The sequence below is a fragment of the Barbus barbus genome, assembly GCF_936440315.1.
Source record: "Barbus barbus genome assembly, chromosome: 14".
Classification (NCBI taxonomy): domain Eukaryota; kingdom Metazoa; phylum Chordata; class Actinopteri; order Cypriniformes; family Cyprinidae; genus Barbus; species Barbus barbus.
In genome coordinates this window covers 585,733-601,894 of record NC_136742.1, presented here as the reverse complement: position 1 = coordinate 601,894, position 16,162 = coordinate 585,733, and the positions used below count along the sequence as shown (strand labels likewise).

At 39.7% G+C, this 16,162-nt stretch overlaps 1 protein-coding gene across 2 annotated transcripts in view; it reads right to left on the bottom strand.

Annotated features, from left to right (window-relative positions):
- LOC306880625 (TGF-beta-activated kinase 1 and MAP3K7-binding protein 2) overlaps nucleotides 1-16,162 on the bottom strand; it is a 48,170-nt gene that overhangs the window by 12,099 nt on the left and 19,909 nt on the right. For both annotated transcript variants that reach the window (XM_079434260.1, XM_079434259.1), the window contains exons 2-4: nucleotides 11,739-11,907; nucleotides 8,073-9,627; nucleotides 385-545 (exon numbers count right to left, since the gene is read on the bottom strand). In XM_079434260.1, the coding sequence (XP_079290386.1) occupies nucleotides 385-545; nucleotides 8,073-9,627; nucleotides 11,739-11,840 (1,818 nt within the window). In that variant the 5' untranslated portion in view covers nucleotides 11,841-11,907. The remainder of the gene's footprint in view (nucleotides 1-384; nucleotides 546-8,072; nucleotides 9,628-11,738; nucleotides 11,908-16,162) is intronic.

Genomic DNA, 16,162 nt, shown 5'->3' with positions numbered 1-16,162 from the left:
TCATAAAAGAGAAATGTATAATTTTGATCCATACAATGTATTGTTGTCTATTGCTGCAGATATACCTGTGTTACTCATGACTGCTTCTGTGCTGCAGGGACACATATAAAAAGAAAATAAACAGAATACAAAAAGAAGAAAACAATAGAGAAGCTAGTGTTAGTTTTTTTTTGTTAAAAAAACATGCTCTGAGGCAACGTACATTATTAAATGATTAATACCTTAATAAATAATCTAATAATGATAATGACATTATTAGATTATTTAAGAATATAGAGAATTTTTTACAAATGTCACCAATTTCGTAAAGAATCCAACTCAAACTGTTGTCAGAGCAAATATGCACTAATATAGAGGAGATGTTGTGCTAAAAGCATAACGTACAGATGGAATCTGACAGACGGAGTTGGAGCGCTGCAGCCGTCTCCTCGTGAGGTCGGTCTCCATCTCGTTGACTTCCTCTTTCAGCTTCTCCAGCTTCCTCTTCTTCTGCTCTAACTCGTGCCACAGTCGCTCCATGCGTGCTCTCTGATGCACCAGCAACGCTGCAAATCAGACAATCAACCAATCACACACAAGCCATACTAGACTATCAACTGATAAAACAGCATTCCCATTTCACAACCTCCACGATGTGAAGTAAACGAGATATTTGACAGAAACATGAGGCAGGTCTTGAATTCATCGGTCAGAACCGGACTGGCCTGTCTAATGAGAGATGGACTGCTTTTATCTGCTAGCGCTACCGTAACATTAACTAGCACTAAATCACTGCGTTTGCTAGTCACTGCATTTCTGTACCTACAGTAACTAATTAAAACAATGCTGATTACAATGAGCCACTTGCAGTTGCTAAGTGGGTTTCCAATAGGATTTCTGACTTCAGTCAAAGAATTGTTCAACGACTAATAGGCTGCATTCACACTAATGCACTCATCTATTTTGACATATCTGATGCTCTGTCCCACCTGTTTACAATCAAAACAACTTTTAACATATTTTTCATAACATAAGTGTTTTGTAAGTCCATCCGTATGCGTGAACACTCTTCAGAGAGCATTCAGTCGTCCGAGACTCAATATATACTGCAGTCCAAATGGCATAAACAATACACACAAAAAGTACAGTGCACAAAGTTTGCAATGCAAATGTATTTAGGTGCTAAATAATTACACAGGAAATATTAAACATGTTTGTATTTCAGCAGCACTACTCACATTAGCGAGTATGTAATCGTAACAAAATAAATTTGTTCAGAAACACGGGCCAACACACACAAACCTCAATTATATAATATTGCTAATAAAGCGCTCGGGCTCACAGACTGGACAAGTGTCGCTCACGGCAGATTCACTGGGCATGGGACTATTATTACATGCGGCTATTTTTTACAGGAAGTAAAATACGCTGTAAACATGCAGTCCAGCAAAAGAGAAACTACCAAAATGGCCTAGAAGTAGATTACCCCACCTCCCTGATGTCTTCAGAATAGGACTGTACACACATTCACAAACGAGTCCAAAGACACACACACACACTCAACGACCACTAACAGCTTCAACAGTGTGTAATGATCTAGTGATGCCAGAACATATAAGCATTGAGGGGTCTTTAAAGTAGTAAAGTAGCCTGAAAACATGAACAGCAACTCTAAACTTGGTTATTCAACAGACCAATAGGAAAACTGGAAGCTAAATCATCTGAAGTGTCTGCTGGGAGCTTAAGAAATAAAGGGAAATGAAGTGTAACTGGGCAACTGTTAAAGTTAAGGCCTTTTCACACTGAATTCGGCGCGATGATGCTTTTGAATCAAAACAATAGATCCCTATGGGGTTATTCACACCAGGCGCGATCATTCACGGCGTGGAAAAGCCAGGATTTTTTTTCGTCCTGTGTGTCGTTTTTTCCCAGGCGCTCCACGATGAAACTGAGCTTTCTATTAATTCAATTTCTGTAAATTATGCACTGAATTATGTGATCTGGAGAGTCTGTTTTCTTCCACGTGTGCGAGAGTGTTATAAGAGTCAGAGCGCGTTCACTCCATACATCTTCCATACTAAAAAAATATCAAGTGAAACATTTTTCTACACATGAAATATGAAAGCAAATATGATTATGACAATATATTATCTGGATGTGTTTTGTATGCAACTCATGGTATTTTATAAGAAGAAAAGGATGTTGACAAATGATAAGCAGTGTAGCATTATTAAACATACAAAGAGTGCATGAGTGCAAAAATCAACTATAGATCACAATCGGAAGTTATTACAAGCAGCCAATGATGGCTTAAAGTGGGTTTTAAGCAAATACATTAATTACATACATTTTCAAATGTGGCTTGATGCAAATTGTACTTTTAATTATATTTCATATTATATTTTAGGATGCATTATAGATAGTGTGTGTTTCTAGTGTAGAACCAAACTTTATTCATCTTAACTTAATGCTGTAATTAAGGCAGCAGACGAAGTTAAATCCTAGCGCTGCAGGATTAATCGAATGTGATTAGCATGCGTATCTCGTCAGTAAAGCCGGTTCTGTGATTAGCAGTAAATCAGATGGAGCAGTATTTACTACACAGAGCCGTAGTTCTCGGCATCGGCCTGATAAGAACAATTATGCTGATATGTCTTACCGATAAGAGGAATATATTAACTCACATGTGCTCAGGGTGTGCTAGCGATTACATCACTTCAGCAGTGTGACTCATTCTTGAAGCAAAGTTTAGTCTGAATGAAGATGAGATTCCCTCTTTTAGATCTCTGCATTTAATCTGTGAAATGGTGCTTGGTCAATATTAAACTAGGATTAGTTCGCACAGTAATGTGTAATAATAATCATCAGGCGTCGGCGCCCCCTGCAGGCCTTTGTTGTGATGCGTAATCTACATTAGCTCTATTGTTTTTAATACATTTATGTATTTTAACAGTTTTGTTCAATAAAACCATATGATTTCTTGCTTTTGATACTTTATTTGAACCAATTATTATTGCATCATTGCTATTATATATATATTTTAAGTCATTTTAAAAGCTATTGTTCACTTCTATTTTTATTACCAAACAAATTATATTATTATAATTATAGGGCCCTATGAAATCCCTTTTATTTACAAATTCATTTTTTTCCATTTTTATTTTTCTATACTCTGTTTTAATGGTTAAATTACATTTTATTAATCAAAATTAATTAGTCTAATTAATTAAGTTTTACAGTTTTATCTTTACCAAATTCTGTTTTCCATTCTTTTCTGGATTCCATTTTAATGGTTCCATTAAATCTTAACCAAAAGCATCTCCAATTAATTTATTTTATATTTAAATTATTATAATTTTTTTATTTATTTATTTTTTACACAGCACATTTACATTTTTCACCTAAATAAATTCTGGTAAATAATATTTTGGGTAAATACTCCTTTAAAAAGTGTTTTTTGATTCTAATGTTATTATTATTAGACTAGAACACGTGGATGTTGTCATGCTTACACTATAATCCTGAACTGATTTCAGTGATCTTGACTATGAGATGGATGCTTGCTTCTTGCACTCTGTTGCGCTTTACTTATGCTTAAAGGATTTCATAGAAATTTGGATTTCATTTGGTTTAATAAAATATTAAGTAAAATTGTTGATTTTATTGTGGGAAAATAATCATTTAGATTAAGCGATTAATCAATAAATTAGTCGATAGATGAATCAAAATAAAAATAGTCGTTAGTGGCAGCCCTAATGTGTAATGTGTTTTGAGTTAATCTAAAATATTTTCTGAATTTTTTCAACTTTTGTTTTAGACCATCTACAAATGTTAAATCTTAAAATAAAATGTTAGGGTTGACACTGCATCTTTCTGGGGGAAATGCAGCGATTGATATATAGTTTATTTATATTTATTTTCAAAGCTTCAATGTACTGTAAAAAAACCTTAATTATTTTTTATTCAATTCTAACAAATTAGTTCTTGTTAAAAACTAACCAAAATGAATAATATTTTGCTTATAATTTCTGCAAAGGAGAGACTAGGTGTTGTTTCCAAACAAAAGGAAATATATCGGTATCGGCCAAAATGAGTTTAAAAATATCGGCATATCGGACATCGGCAAAAATCCAATATCGTGCATCCTTGATAAAATTATTGCTCAGTTATGGAATCGAAGATATCGTTCGCGATAATGACAGCTGTTTGCGTAGCTTCTCAGTGAACTACGGCTCTGTGTAGTAAATGCTGCTCCATCTGAAAGCATGTACCACATATAAAGGGGTCCTATGATGCTATTTTAAAGATCAGTATTTTGTGTATTTGGTGTAACAGAATATGTTGACATGCTTTAATGTTCAAAAAACATTATTTTTCAAATACTGTACATTATTGTAGGTCCTCTATGCCCCGTCTCTCTCAAACACATCGTTTTCTACAAAGCCCCTCCTTCCAACAAGTGCAGTCTGCTCTGATTGGCCAGCTGACCCAGTGCACTGTGATTGGCCGAACACCACAAGCACGCGTCAGAAATGTAACGTCCCTTACAATAATTTTGAGCTTCAGCTTTCAAAGTAAATATAAAAGACAGTTAATAAGGTTGTTAGTTTCACCATCAGTTCAAGCCCGAGAGGGGAACAGAGTCGCATGACAGACACAGTGATGATGCTCATATGCGTTTACACACAAGCCGCAGTTAAGAAACCTGACTCCCTGACACGGCTGCATCGACACTACTGCAGTTACTGAAACCACGCCTTCTTTTCTTTGCGTGAACATTTGGGCAGCATTACGCAAATATTTCCACATCGTGACGTAGACATGTGGGGCCGTGTTTAAATGAGGTGTTTTAGCCCGGTCTGGATCAGCCTTCTCTTTTAGATAGAATAAATCCTTTTGTGGGAGACGTTGAGCTTTGTAACTCTGCAGATCTTATCCATGCACAAACAGCTACATAACACACTAAAGAAAATTAAAAAAAGAAATCACATCATATGAGCCTTTTAATAACATGTTTTACTCCAAACTCACTTCATAACGTCAGTCGAGGGTTTGAAATAAATCACTGTTAGATGATAGAATAAGAATAAGACACGCAACGCATTTCATAGTATTCTAAGCAGTGATAAAGGCATTGCATTATAAATATAATTTATTATAATGAAAATTATAATAATAAGAACTCAAACCATATATTGTCGTAGTCATGTGTTTATTAGTCACATTGAACAAATAAAAGCAGTTAAATCTTCTATTTCTCTAGTTCTCTCCACCCTCAATACCACGACTGAGGTGCCCTTGAGCAAGGCACTGAACCCACAACTGCTCCCCGGGCGCTGCAGCATAAATGCTGCCCACTGCTCCGGGTGTGTGTTCACAGCTGTGTGTGTGTTCACTGCTGTGTGTGTGTTCACGGTGTGTGTGTGTGTGTGTGTTCACGGTGTGTGTGTGTGTTCACTGCTGTGTGTGTGTTCACGGTGTGTGTGTGTTCACTGGTGTGTGTGTGTGTTCACTGCTGTGTGTGTGTTCACGGTGTGTGTGTGTTCACGGTGTGTGTGTGTGTTCACTGCTGTGTGTGTGTGTGTGTGTGTGCACGTTGGATGGGTTAAATGCAGAGCACGAATTCCGAGTATGGGTCACCATACTTGGCAGTATGTCACTTCACTTCACTATTTATCCAGCTAAAGCTATAGGCATTTCCTGGGTTTCTTCTGCAGGGTGTATTTGTAGTTTCCGCGTGAGAGCGCCCTCTGGCCTTCGGATGGAGATTTACTACTGATCACAGAACTGTGCTTCACTGAAAGACACATTACAATCGCAGCTTCTGTCTAATCGCGATTTCGATTTCATTTTGATTTATCGTGCAGCCCTATTAAATCCATATATGTGATACATATCTGAGGGAAAATGCATTGCTGGTCGGCGCCACCTAGCGTGCAGGCATGAATTCGCAGAAAGCGATCAATCGTTTCGCGCTTGGAGTGAAAGCACCGTTCATCGGCAATTCACCTCGCTTTTCCGTATCGCGCCCAGTGTGAAATGGCCTTTAGGTGTCATATGGGCTATATATAAGGCAAACACAACACTGTTCATTACATTTCACACACACAAGGAGCTTGGCTTTCATCTCCAGCTGGAAGTTAACAACACAATACAGTACAGTACAGAAAGAGGTGAAAGCAGAAGAAAGATTATTTGCAGTACCAAAATTTAACACAACTACATTTTTTTCTAATTAACACTATGAGCAGATCAGATGGACCATGCGTCTTTTTTAGGAACGTATTAGCTTATATAATATCTAGCAACCTAAACACAGAAGGATCACTCAAAGGTAAATATCTGAAGTAGCCTAGGGTGGTGGTGAGGACAGTTCTAGTTTTGATATCTTAAATATAAATCTTAAAATGTAAAAATATCCTACAAAAAATCATAAAGAAATGTATTAAAGGTTTAGTTCAAATTAATATTTCCCAATAGTTCTCGCCCCCACGTTGTCCATGATGTTCATGTCTTTCTTTCTTCAGTCACAAAGAAATTAAGTTTTTGAGGAAAACATTGCAGGATTTGTCTCCATATAGTGGACTTCAATGGTGGCCAATGGGTGGAAGGTCCAAATTGCAGCTTCAGGGCTCTACGGGATCCCAGCCGAGGAATGTGTGTCTTAACTAGTCAAACGATCACCACAAATGTTCATCTTGCACTAGCTCTGTGATACGTATTACGAAATCAGGATGGAAAAGTCAAAATGGTAGGGTAGGGCAAAAAACTCCATCTCATCGCCCGACTTCATTGTTTTACCTTTTTTTGTAAAAGGCGTTTTACTTTGCACGTTTGCTTTGTAAACAATGGGTCAGTACTTCCGCCTAGGGCTGCTCGATTATGACAAAAATCATAATCACGATTATTTTGGTCAATATTGTAATCACGATTACTAGTGGGCCATATAACCCAAAAAAAATTATGCAAATTTAAAGTATTCACTTAACAGCCTACTATAGAAATTGAATAATCAAATTTAAAATAAAACGGCATAGTCTTCACTGTAAGAATTAAACTTCCTTTGTTTCTTATTAAAGCTACGAAAGACCTTCTGTGAAGAGCAGTGAGTGATTTTTGTCTTTGTGCTTAATATTAATCAAACAACAAAAGACAAAGTCGGCAGCAGGAATATTAGCCCCCTGTCACTTTAAGAGCTGCACGGATCCAATTTACTTTTACACGCATATTTTCAGTCTCATCTGTTTACATGAATTTATTACATAACTGATGAGGGTTTACGTGAATAATCACTAAGTGCTGCATTTTGACAAATTTTTGCATGTATTTGACCGTTTAGGTGCAGACGTTCAGAATCAGCTAAGATTTTACATGTCCGTGCTCTGCTCCGTCTCGGAGCGCATACACCGATATCCTCCTGAGGAACAGCAGTTTTTTCAAGCTTTTATAAACATTAATAAATCTAATCAACTTTAATTCAAGCGCGTTCCATTTTTCAAAAGTCACGTTACAGGTTTTTACTGATTTACAAGTGAAAATGGGCTTTTGGAAAGGGGGCAGAATGGGGCGCAATAATTGTTTTGTTTTATCTCGATTATTGTATTTTCATAATCGTTGGAGGCAGAAATCGAAATTGAATTTCGAATAATTGCATAGCCCTACTTCCTCCTACGTCACGCATGACCTTTCCAACGTGACGCGTGAGGTCAAACTAGTGCAAGACGAGCACTTGTGGTTAAAAGCAAATAAATTGCAATTTTTGGGGGGAAAATGAGCGATCGTTTGACTAGATAAGACCCTCATTCCTCAGCTGGGATCGTTTAGTGCCCTTTGAAGCTGCAGTTTGGACCTTCCACCCATTGGCCACCACTAAAGTCCACTAGATGGAGAATAATCCTGGAATGTTTTCACCAATTTCCTCAAACTTCAATTTGAAACATGAACATCTTGGATGACATGGGGGTGAGTAAATTATCAGGAAATTTTCATTCTGGAGTGAACTACTCCTATAAATCCGAACGGAAGGCATCGTAAAACACAATCAACAAAGCACCAGAGCTGGAGAAAGTGTTCGCCCTCACTGACGAACATACCTTGTGTGTACGCAGCGTCGTCCGCACCCATGCTGAGTCTGCGCGGCTCCGAGCTTTTGTCCCGGTTAGGTGAGAGTGGGTCGGACTGGTACAGTGGTTCCGGCTCCGCGTAATGGTGATCACCCGGCAGACTGAGCAGGTTAGTCGGCTCGAACGTAGGCGACACCACTCCAGGAGACACAGCCGGAGGTTTGTTGGGGGAGACAGTTATTTTGAAGGTGTATTTGGTGTTGGGCTGCGTCACCACCACGCGAGGAGACGTGGCCGTGCCTCCGGCTCCCACAGAGGGCCGGGATTTGGGCGGGTGGTGGTGTATGTACGCAGGGCCCATGCTCACCTGGCTCCCCAAAGCTCGCAGACCGGCGGACCCCTGCAGCGTGGGATTGGCCGAGATATAGACCGTCGGCGGGTTCCTCGCCCCTCCGTCGTCAGCTGACGCATTCGCAGAGATGTAGAACTTGGGCTGCGAGCGAGGGGCGTTGGGAACGAGGGCACAGTCGTCCGCAGTGGGCGGGGATGGGGAGATGTACACCGTGGGCTGGCTGCGACTCAGCCCGGCACCGCCGATCGAGATGGGAGTGGAGGGACCCGCGGATGCAGCCATTGAAGTCGACGCCGGACAGGACGAAGACGTGGAGCTACAGACGGCTCGCGGTGCAGAGCCAGAGCGCAGGAGCGTCGCCGCCGAACCTCCGGACACCCTCTGTGGAGACTCCAGTTTTATCTCGATCTGATTCTTCCGTGGCCCAGTCGAGATGTTCTGGATGTTGTACTGGCTAAAGGAGGACGAGCTGGAGGACGGCGAGGGCGAGGAGGAGGAGGCTTGCGACACCACGGCTGAGGGAATGGAGGGCGCCTGGGTGTTTGTGGGCGAGCTGATGGGCATGTACACATGCGAGGTCTGATGCTGCCCGCCGCTCCAGGAGCTCTGGGAGGCTGCAGGATGGCTGATCTGGTAGATCTGCTGCGCTGGCTGCGAGGTGGGGCTATACTGAGCCCGGCCCTGCACCTGTCGCGTGGAGCCCGGCTGGGTCACGTACGGCCGGATGTATATTGAGTTCGGGCTGTTCAGGCCCGACTGAGGCCCTCCGTGGATGTGCAGGGAGGTCGGCGTGTTGCGGCCAGTGTTGGGCGCAAGCGTCACCGTGATTGGGTTGAAGCGTGGGGTGGGAGGCGGTCCGTGACCTTTGCCCCCGACCTGGTAAAGGCCCAGGTGCTGAGGAGGCTGCGGCTTGCGAGTGGACTCCATGGAGGCGAAGGCACCGAGGCTCGCAGGCGTGTGTGCCGACACGGATGGCGTTTCGGGCTGGTAGAACTCAGAGAGGGAGGACGGCACGGTCAAAGGCCCATCGCTCACGCTGGGGGTGACAGTCCTGCTGCCATTCATCCTCACTACATCTCGCTGCACAGCACCATGGGTATTCTGAGAGACGCCGAGGTTGAGCTGGGTCATGTGATTGCGAAGATCTGTTGAAGTCTGGCTGCCTTCGTTATACAAGAAACCAGGACTCACCTTGGTCAGGTACTCACAACACGCAGCCAAATTGTTCTTATTCTGGGGAGAGAAGAGAGAGACAAGTCTGTCAGCTTCAGATTGAGATAGATGCTGCATGTGTGTGTCACTTTTATATACAGTTAGGTCCAAATATATTTGTACACAGGTCCCAATTTTTATTATTTCAGCTGCTGACCAAAACATATTCGAGTTACAGTTATATAATGAATACGGGCTTAAAGTGTACACTCTGAGCTTTAATCTGAGCTTTAATTTGATTTTATTCACATCAAAATTGGAGTAAAGGTTAAGGAATTACAGTTCTTTAATATGTATCTCCCCCCTTTTTCAAGGGACCATAAGTCCATAATTGGACAATTGGACTCAAAAGCTGTTTCATGGACAGACGGGCTATTCCTTCATTATTTCTACATCAACTAAGCAGGTAAAAGTTCTGGAGGTGATTCTAAGTGTGTCATTTGCATTCGGAAGCTGTTGCTGTGAACCACTTCATGCAGTCAAAGGATCTCTCCATACAAGTGAAACAGACAACTGTTAAGGCTGATTTATACTCGACGGAAGTTTGCTTGGGTGCGTTCCCTAAGTATGACGTCATCTCGGTGTTGGCAGAAGTTCGCTTTGAGTGCGCACGACGTCTTTCTAAAAATAGAATTATAATTAATGTAGACACTATTTATACACTATTTGCTTAAAGTTTTTTGTGTTTGATGCGAAATAAAACCAAAAGCTTAAGATTATTTTAATCAGTTCATAAAGAATTCATCAACTCATTCATCAGGCGAGAAGTCTTGTACCGGCAAATGACTTCTCACCGGTGATTCCCGATGGTTTTAGAGGACAATTACTCCTCATCGCCCCCTGTCGTTTCAAAGAATAGTACAACGGCGAACGCGACAAGTATAAAAGCCTCGTCCGTTTGGGAAGGTGCGCGCGCAGTCAGCGGAGGCTCCCGAAGCGGAGCCAGGCAAAAGTATAAACCCAGCTTTAGGCTTCAAAAGCAAAACAAATCCATCACAGAGATGTCAGTGTTTGGTGATGTCCATGAGCTCCAGACTTAAGGATTCTCAACAAAATATTAAAAATGAAAAAATTTTCTATGATTATATTTATTTGTCCAATTACATTTGAGCCCCTGAAAATGGGGGGACTCTGTATAAAATGGTTGTAATTCCTAAGCATTTTGTGTTATATTTTTGTTCAAGCCCTTGAATTAAAGCTTAAAGTCTGCACTTCAATTTCATCTTTTGATAGTTTTGTTTTAATTCTGTTCTGGTGGCATACTGAGCCAAAATTATGAAAATTGTGTCAGTGTTCAAATATATTTGGACCTAACTGTATGCGTCACTTTTGGTATCGATTAACTTAATAGCTGAATAGAATTTCTAAAGAATGTACAAATTCCCAAGGCTCTTAAAGGGGTCATTGGATGCTAAATTCACTTTACAAGTTGTTTGAACAAATGTGTGTTGGAAGTGTGTGTATAATGATAAAAATGCACCTGGTGTTTTTTTTTTTTTTAAATTCCCTCTCTCAAATCAGGCTGTTCTGAGAGCTCTGTCAGAATGACGTAGACCCGCCCTGAGTGAGCTGAGAGCTGTCCGCCATTGTGTCAAGATGTCTCCGATTTAAGCGATTGAGGTGTTTAGTTGTTGGACATAATATTGAACATAGCAGTCATCATTTACTCCCGACATCTGAGCCGCTAAAGATGCAGAGGATTAACTTTACTTTTGTTTTTGAAGGGAATGCGCTGATCTCGATCTGCCTAAATGTGTCTATGTTCGTGCGAATCATTTGTGATCCAGCTGCATCTAAAGAAGAAGTGAGTATAAGGGTTTTTATGAATCTTTGCAAACGCTTTTCCTAATAACATGCCAGTTTAAAGTTTGCTCGTCACCCCACAGAAGAGAGGGGCGGGGTCAACAGAGCTCATAAGCATTTAAGGCAACATGGACTAAAAAACAGCTCACTGAAAACAGAGCTGATTTTGACCGGGTAAAAAAGGTGTTGTTTTACACTACCATTGAGAAATTTTAACCAGAATATGTTATAAACTTTTCATTAAGACCCTAAAAAATCATATCAACTTGTGGAAATGGGCATCCGATGACCCCTTTAACACATTCCCTAGAGCAGCATGTGTACCTCACCTGCAGGACACACTCGGACACCACGTCCTCGGGAACCTCTGGAAACTTTTGCCGCAGGTGGTGCAGAACCTGATTGTCAATTTGCTGGTTTCCCTGTGCCATTCGTCTACTGCCAAAACAGAACGGACTTGACCACAGCACTCGCTCACACGCACTATCTTAGCATCTTCTGCAATCAAGAGAGAAGAGGAGAAAAGAAAAGTTGGATTAACAAGAGCTACTAATGTGTTTGCCAACTCTTACCACCAACTCCATTTAAAAACAGCCAAATTTTACATATCACATTCATCTTTAAGAACGTATATTATCGGCTTTTTAATTTACATTGCTGTTCATGAGATTTTGTGCCCTCTCAAATTAGGTTACTCAAAGTTGTATATATAAAAAAAAAAAAAAAATAATAATAATTTTTAATTTAATAAAAGTGTAATTTCCGTGCCATTAAAATAAATGTTTTCAAAGAGATTTTCTGAATGTACTCGCTGTATTCTATTGGTCAGTACAAGCAGATGAACCCGCCCCAAACTCCCACTATTGGCCAAGCCAAGGCTGTTGTGTTGGGCTGGTCATGTATTGAACGTTACAATCTAAGTATCTAATTAAAACTACACACATGCATATTCACAAAAAAAAAGTTTAAAAATGGTACACAGTTCATTATTCAGACACGGTATGGCGGGCCAAGTGAGAGCAGATATCTCTGCTAATTCTAGGGCAGACACTCTTGTAGCAGAAAATGTTTTTAGCAGCTGCTAAAATATAACTCCACGCTTGAAGCAAACCAAAAAAGCAATAGCAACCAGGTCACAAGACATAATGAAGAGACATGATTGGTTTATATCATACCATAGTGCAGAGCATTCAGTCATTTATTATTGTCAGCCAGTGATGAATATGAAATTTAATTTTCCTAGCCTATACACATTGTTCCTATTTATTAGCTATAATGTGGTGGGTTTTATAATGAACAGAAAAACAATTCACTTCTCATAATATGTGTAATTTCCGTGATTGAATTATAGAAGTGTACAGGCTGTTGAATGTGGCTCATCATTGGCGTTTTCAGCTCCTCAGAGCGGTTCAGCTCACTGAAACTATCTCTGAGTGTGTTTTGAGATTAATGTGAATTTGGGAATGCAATGTGCACCAATTACACTATTTTCACCTTATAGACAGTAAAAATCAATATTTTGCTCGGCGACTAAAAAAGCATGTTAATTTGACAAGCAAATGCTGACACACTGTGTCTACAGTAAAAGCCAGCCGTGATCTGCGATGCAACAAACGTTCGCTCATGATCAAAGTAGTCTGACACGATGCTGCATCTACACTGCCAGCGTGACACTCGCTCATTATACAACACATGGGACGAGCATCTAATGCTACCAGAGGAACACCAGTTATACTCACTGCACATTATTTTAATATAAAAAACCCCACAAGACTGAAATCAAACTGTCTTGCATTATTGTGTAGACTACTGCTCAACAAACATTTGGCTATAATGGCACATTTCTGAGTACCTTCCTAATACATCAATATAAAGGTTTCAGCACATAATTACGGCCATTTCAAGACTGGGCTGTAATAATTTTAGCTTTATACAATTAATATTAACCTCAGGAAAAATGTTCCAACACATAATGGATTACAAACAAGATCTAGTAGTAGTAATGGGGCAACATCTAAATGCACTTAAAAATGAAGTTAGTGGAACAAGCAAAGCCGGCTCTGCACCTGTGAAGCATGCAAGTGACAAACTACAGAACGGCTCGCTTTGGACCTCACCAGTTTCAGCGAAGACAGCACAACTTTCAGCAAGGCCACAAGACGTCAGGACAAATTTATAATAATCTATAATCACATGAACACAGAACAAATCTCTTAAATAAAAACGGCCAAACTCTCCTGCAAGGCTAGCAAGTACATGGTTACAGTTACACAGAGTTCCTTAAAATCACATTGTTGTTGAAAATGCAAAGAGTAAGGTTTAACGGGCTGTGTTCATGAGCGGTCTGAAACATGGCCATGAATGAAGCGAAAGAACCATCCGCTGAAACAAGTGTTTGTGCTGAAATATCGCCCTCTCCTGTGTCCTGAATAACACCACATCATCAGGAAGTAATGCAAATGCAGCAGGATTACTGCTCAAAGCTACTCATTTTTTTTTTTTTTCTTTTTAGAAAAAAAAGGTCATTCACTCCCCCACCTACGACTCCTGCCAGACCTGAGACTCGAACCTGCAACCTTTGGGTTACAAGTCCGACTCTATAACCATTAGGCCACAGCTGCCCCCAATATTACTACCCAGATGTAAACATATGGGGATTTCACATAATTATGCAGTAATTCGTGAAAGGATTCATTGATAGAGCTGGTGATTATGTGTGAATGTGCACGGGCTTATTTTGAGCGCCATGTGAAGATTTAGCTGTGCTGTACTGCACTGGCATTATTTATACTCACTTTTGGTCCAAGGGAACATCCTAAACTCTGGTTTCAGTGTCAGAATGAGCAGGTTTGATGAAAGTTGATGGAATATAATTGCAGTCACTCTTGCTTTGGAGCTAGGGCTTTTAGCATTCATATTTATAATAAATGTGTTTAGGATATTTAAAAAAATACTAGTTTCACAGAAAAGTTTTTGTTTTTTTTCTACCATGGTATTTTCGGCACCAAGCATAGTTTTACCTTTGATTACCATGATGAAATGTACAGCACTTCAGAAGAACTGTAATGAACTCAACCACACTGTCAAAAAGGGTTTTTTCTCTGCTTCCTGCCAATGTTATGGTTTTTAATAGATAGAAATGTGCATCTGTATCTCAACTCAAACTCCGTGAGCTATTTCCACAAGACAAATGATCTAATAATAAATTCAACTGCACTTATTTGTGAAATCCAGTAGTAGCATTGTGATTATTACTCGTTTCTGTCTGCTAATATCAGATCAGCTCTCTGGAGTCCTGACAGAGCTTTCTGAAAAACATGAGCCACTCTTTACTTCATTTGTGTCTTTACTCTGATGTATGTGTTTGTCCTATTGCTTTTAACTAGTTTCTTTCTTATGATTTTATTACTGATTGTTTATTTGTGTTTAATGACGCAGGATATTAGATCATGTAAAGCTGTGCCTAAATGATAGGTTCTACTGAAAAACTATGATTGACCTCCCATGCAGTAAAAAAGTAACTTTGGGAAGGCAGGGTTTTCTGTGAGAACACACAGACAAAAACTCTTTTACACTGCTTAAAGGGTTAAAGCAATTTCAGCTTTTAGCCCAGAGACCATTTCACTGGCTTAGTTATTGTATACATCTGTTGTGCAATCTGTTTTGGAAAAAGAACGAGGGAGGAGACGAGGAACAGTTTCTACCCCAAGGCTAAAGAACGGCAAAACACAAGCAATGCAACGTTTCTATAGTGCCTCTAATGTTTGGTTGTTTGAGTTCATCCGTCCTGTCGGCAAAGCTGGAGTTTAACCAGAAGAACTGCTGAAACTGGGGGGGTGGACTTTTTATATAATAATAAGGGCTTTAAGAGTGATTTATGATGTTCTGTAACAAATGTATTTAACCAACAGAGAAACATCTAGCGTACTGCTGAAGTCTCGTGAACGGGGAATCAATCAGTGTGAATGTGCTAGATCAGCAGCAGTCTGAAGAGAAAAACAATCAAACACGGCAGTTTGAACAGCTGGATTAAAAACAGGAATTTAAGAAGAAAATCTGTTTTCTAAGTGCCAACAAAACCGTTTAGACGGTCACATCTGACCAAAGATCTCATTTACTAAAGTTCTCTGAGCACTTGGCAAACTCTTCAGTTTTACTGTATTTGTATTAAAAAGTTATTTCAGTTCCCTTTACCAAAAACACGTCTCTATATTCATTAAACAAGCCAAGTGTTTGGGAAATGATGCTCTGTGCACATTTCATTCAGAACAAGCATTATAAAGACTAAGAAACATCTACATCTTCAAAGCTTCTGCTTTTCTAGTATCAAATATATTTGGAAATATTTCAGGAAGGCGTGTGTTTGATATAATATATTGTTCAAAGTGGATTAGTTAAATAATAAGCTAAATAATAGGGCTGAGTGACATGATGATAAGTGTCTGAATTGCGTTATCTTTTGCATCTTATTGATGCTATTGATGGTATTATATATGAATTATATGAATTTTAATGTTTGTGTGTAAAGTGAATTTATACATATTGATGTTTAATGTATTTGTAAACATTTCAGAAACACTTAATATTAATGCAAAATACTATGCCTTTAATTTAGTAATTCCCCAGAGCTAGGTTTGGTTAACGAGTTATTTAACTCTTTACATAGGCCTGTGGGCTAATTAAACAGTAATAAAGTTAACTACTGTGACTGTGATGAACGAAGAACAACATGAATTAACAACACAGAGAGCAT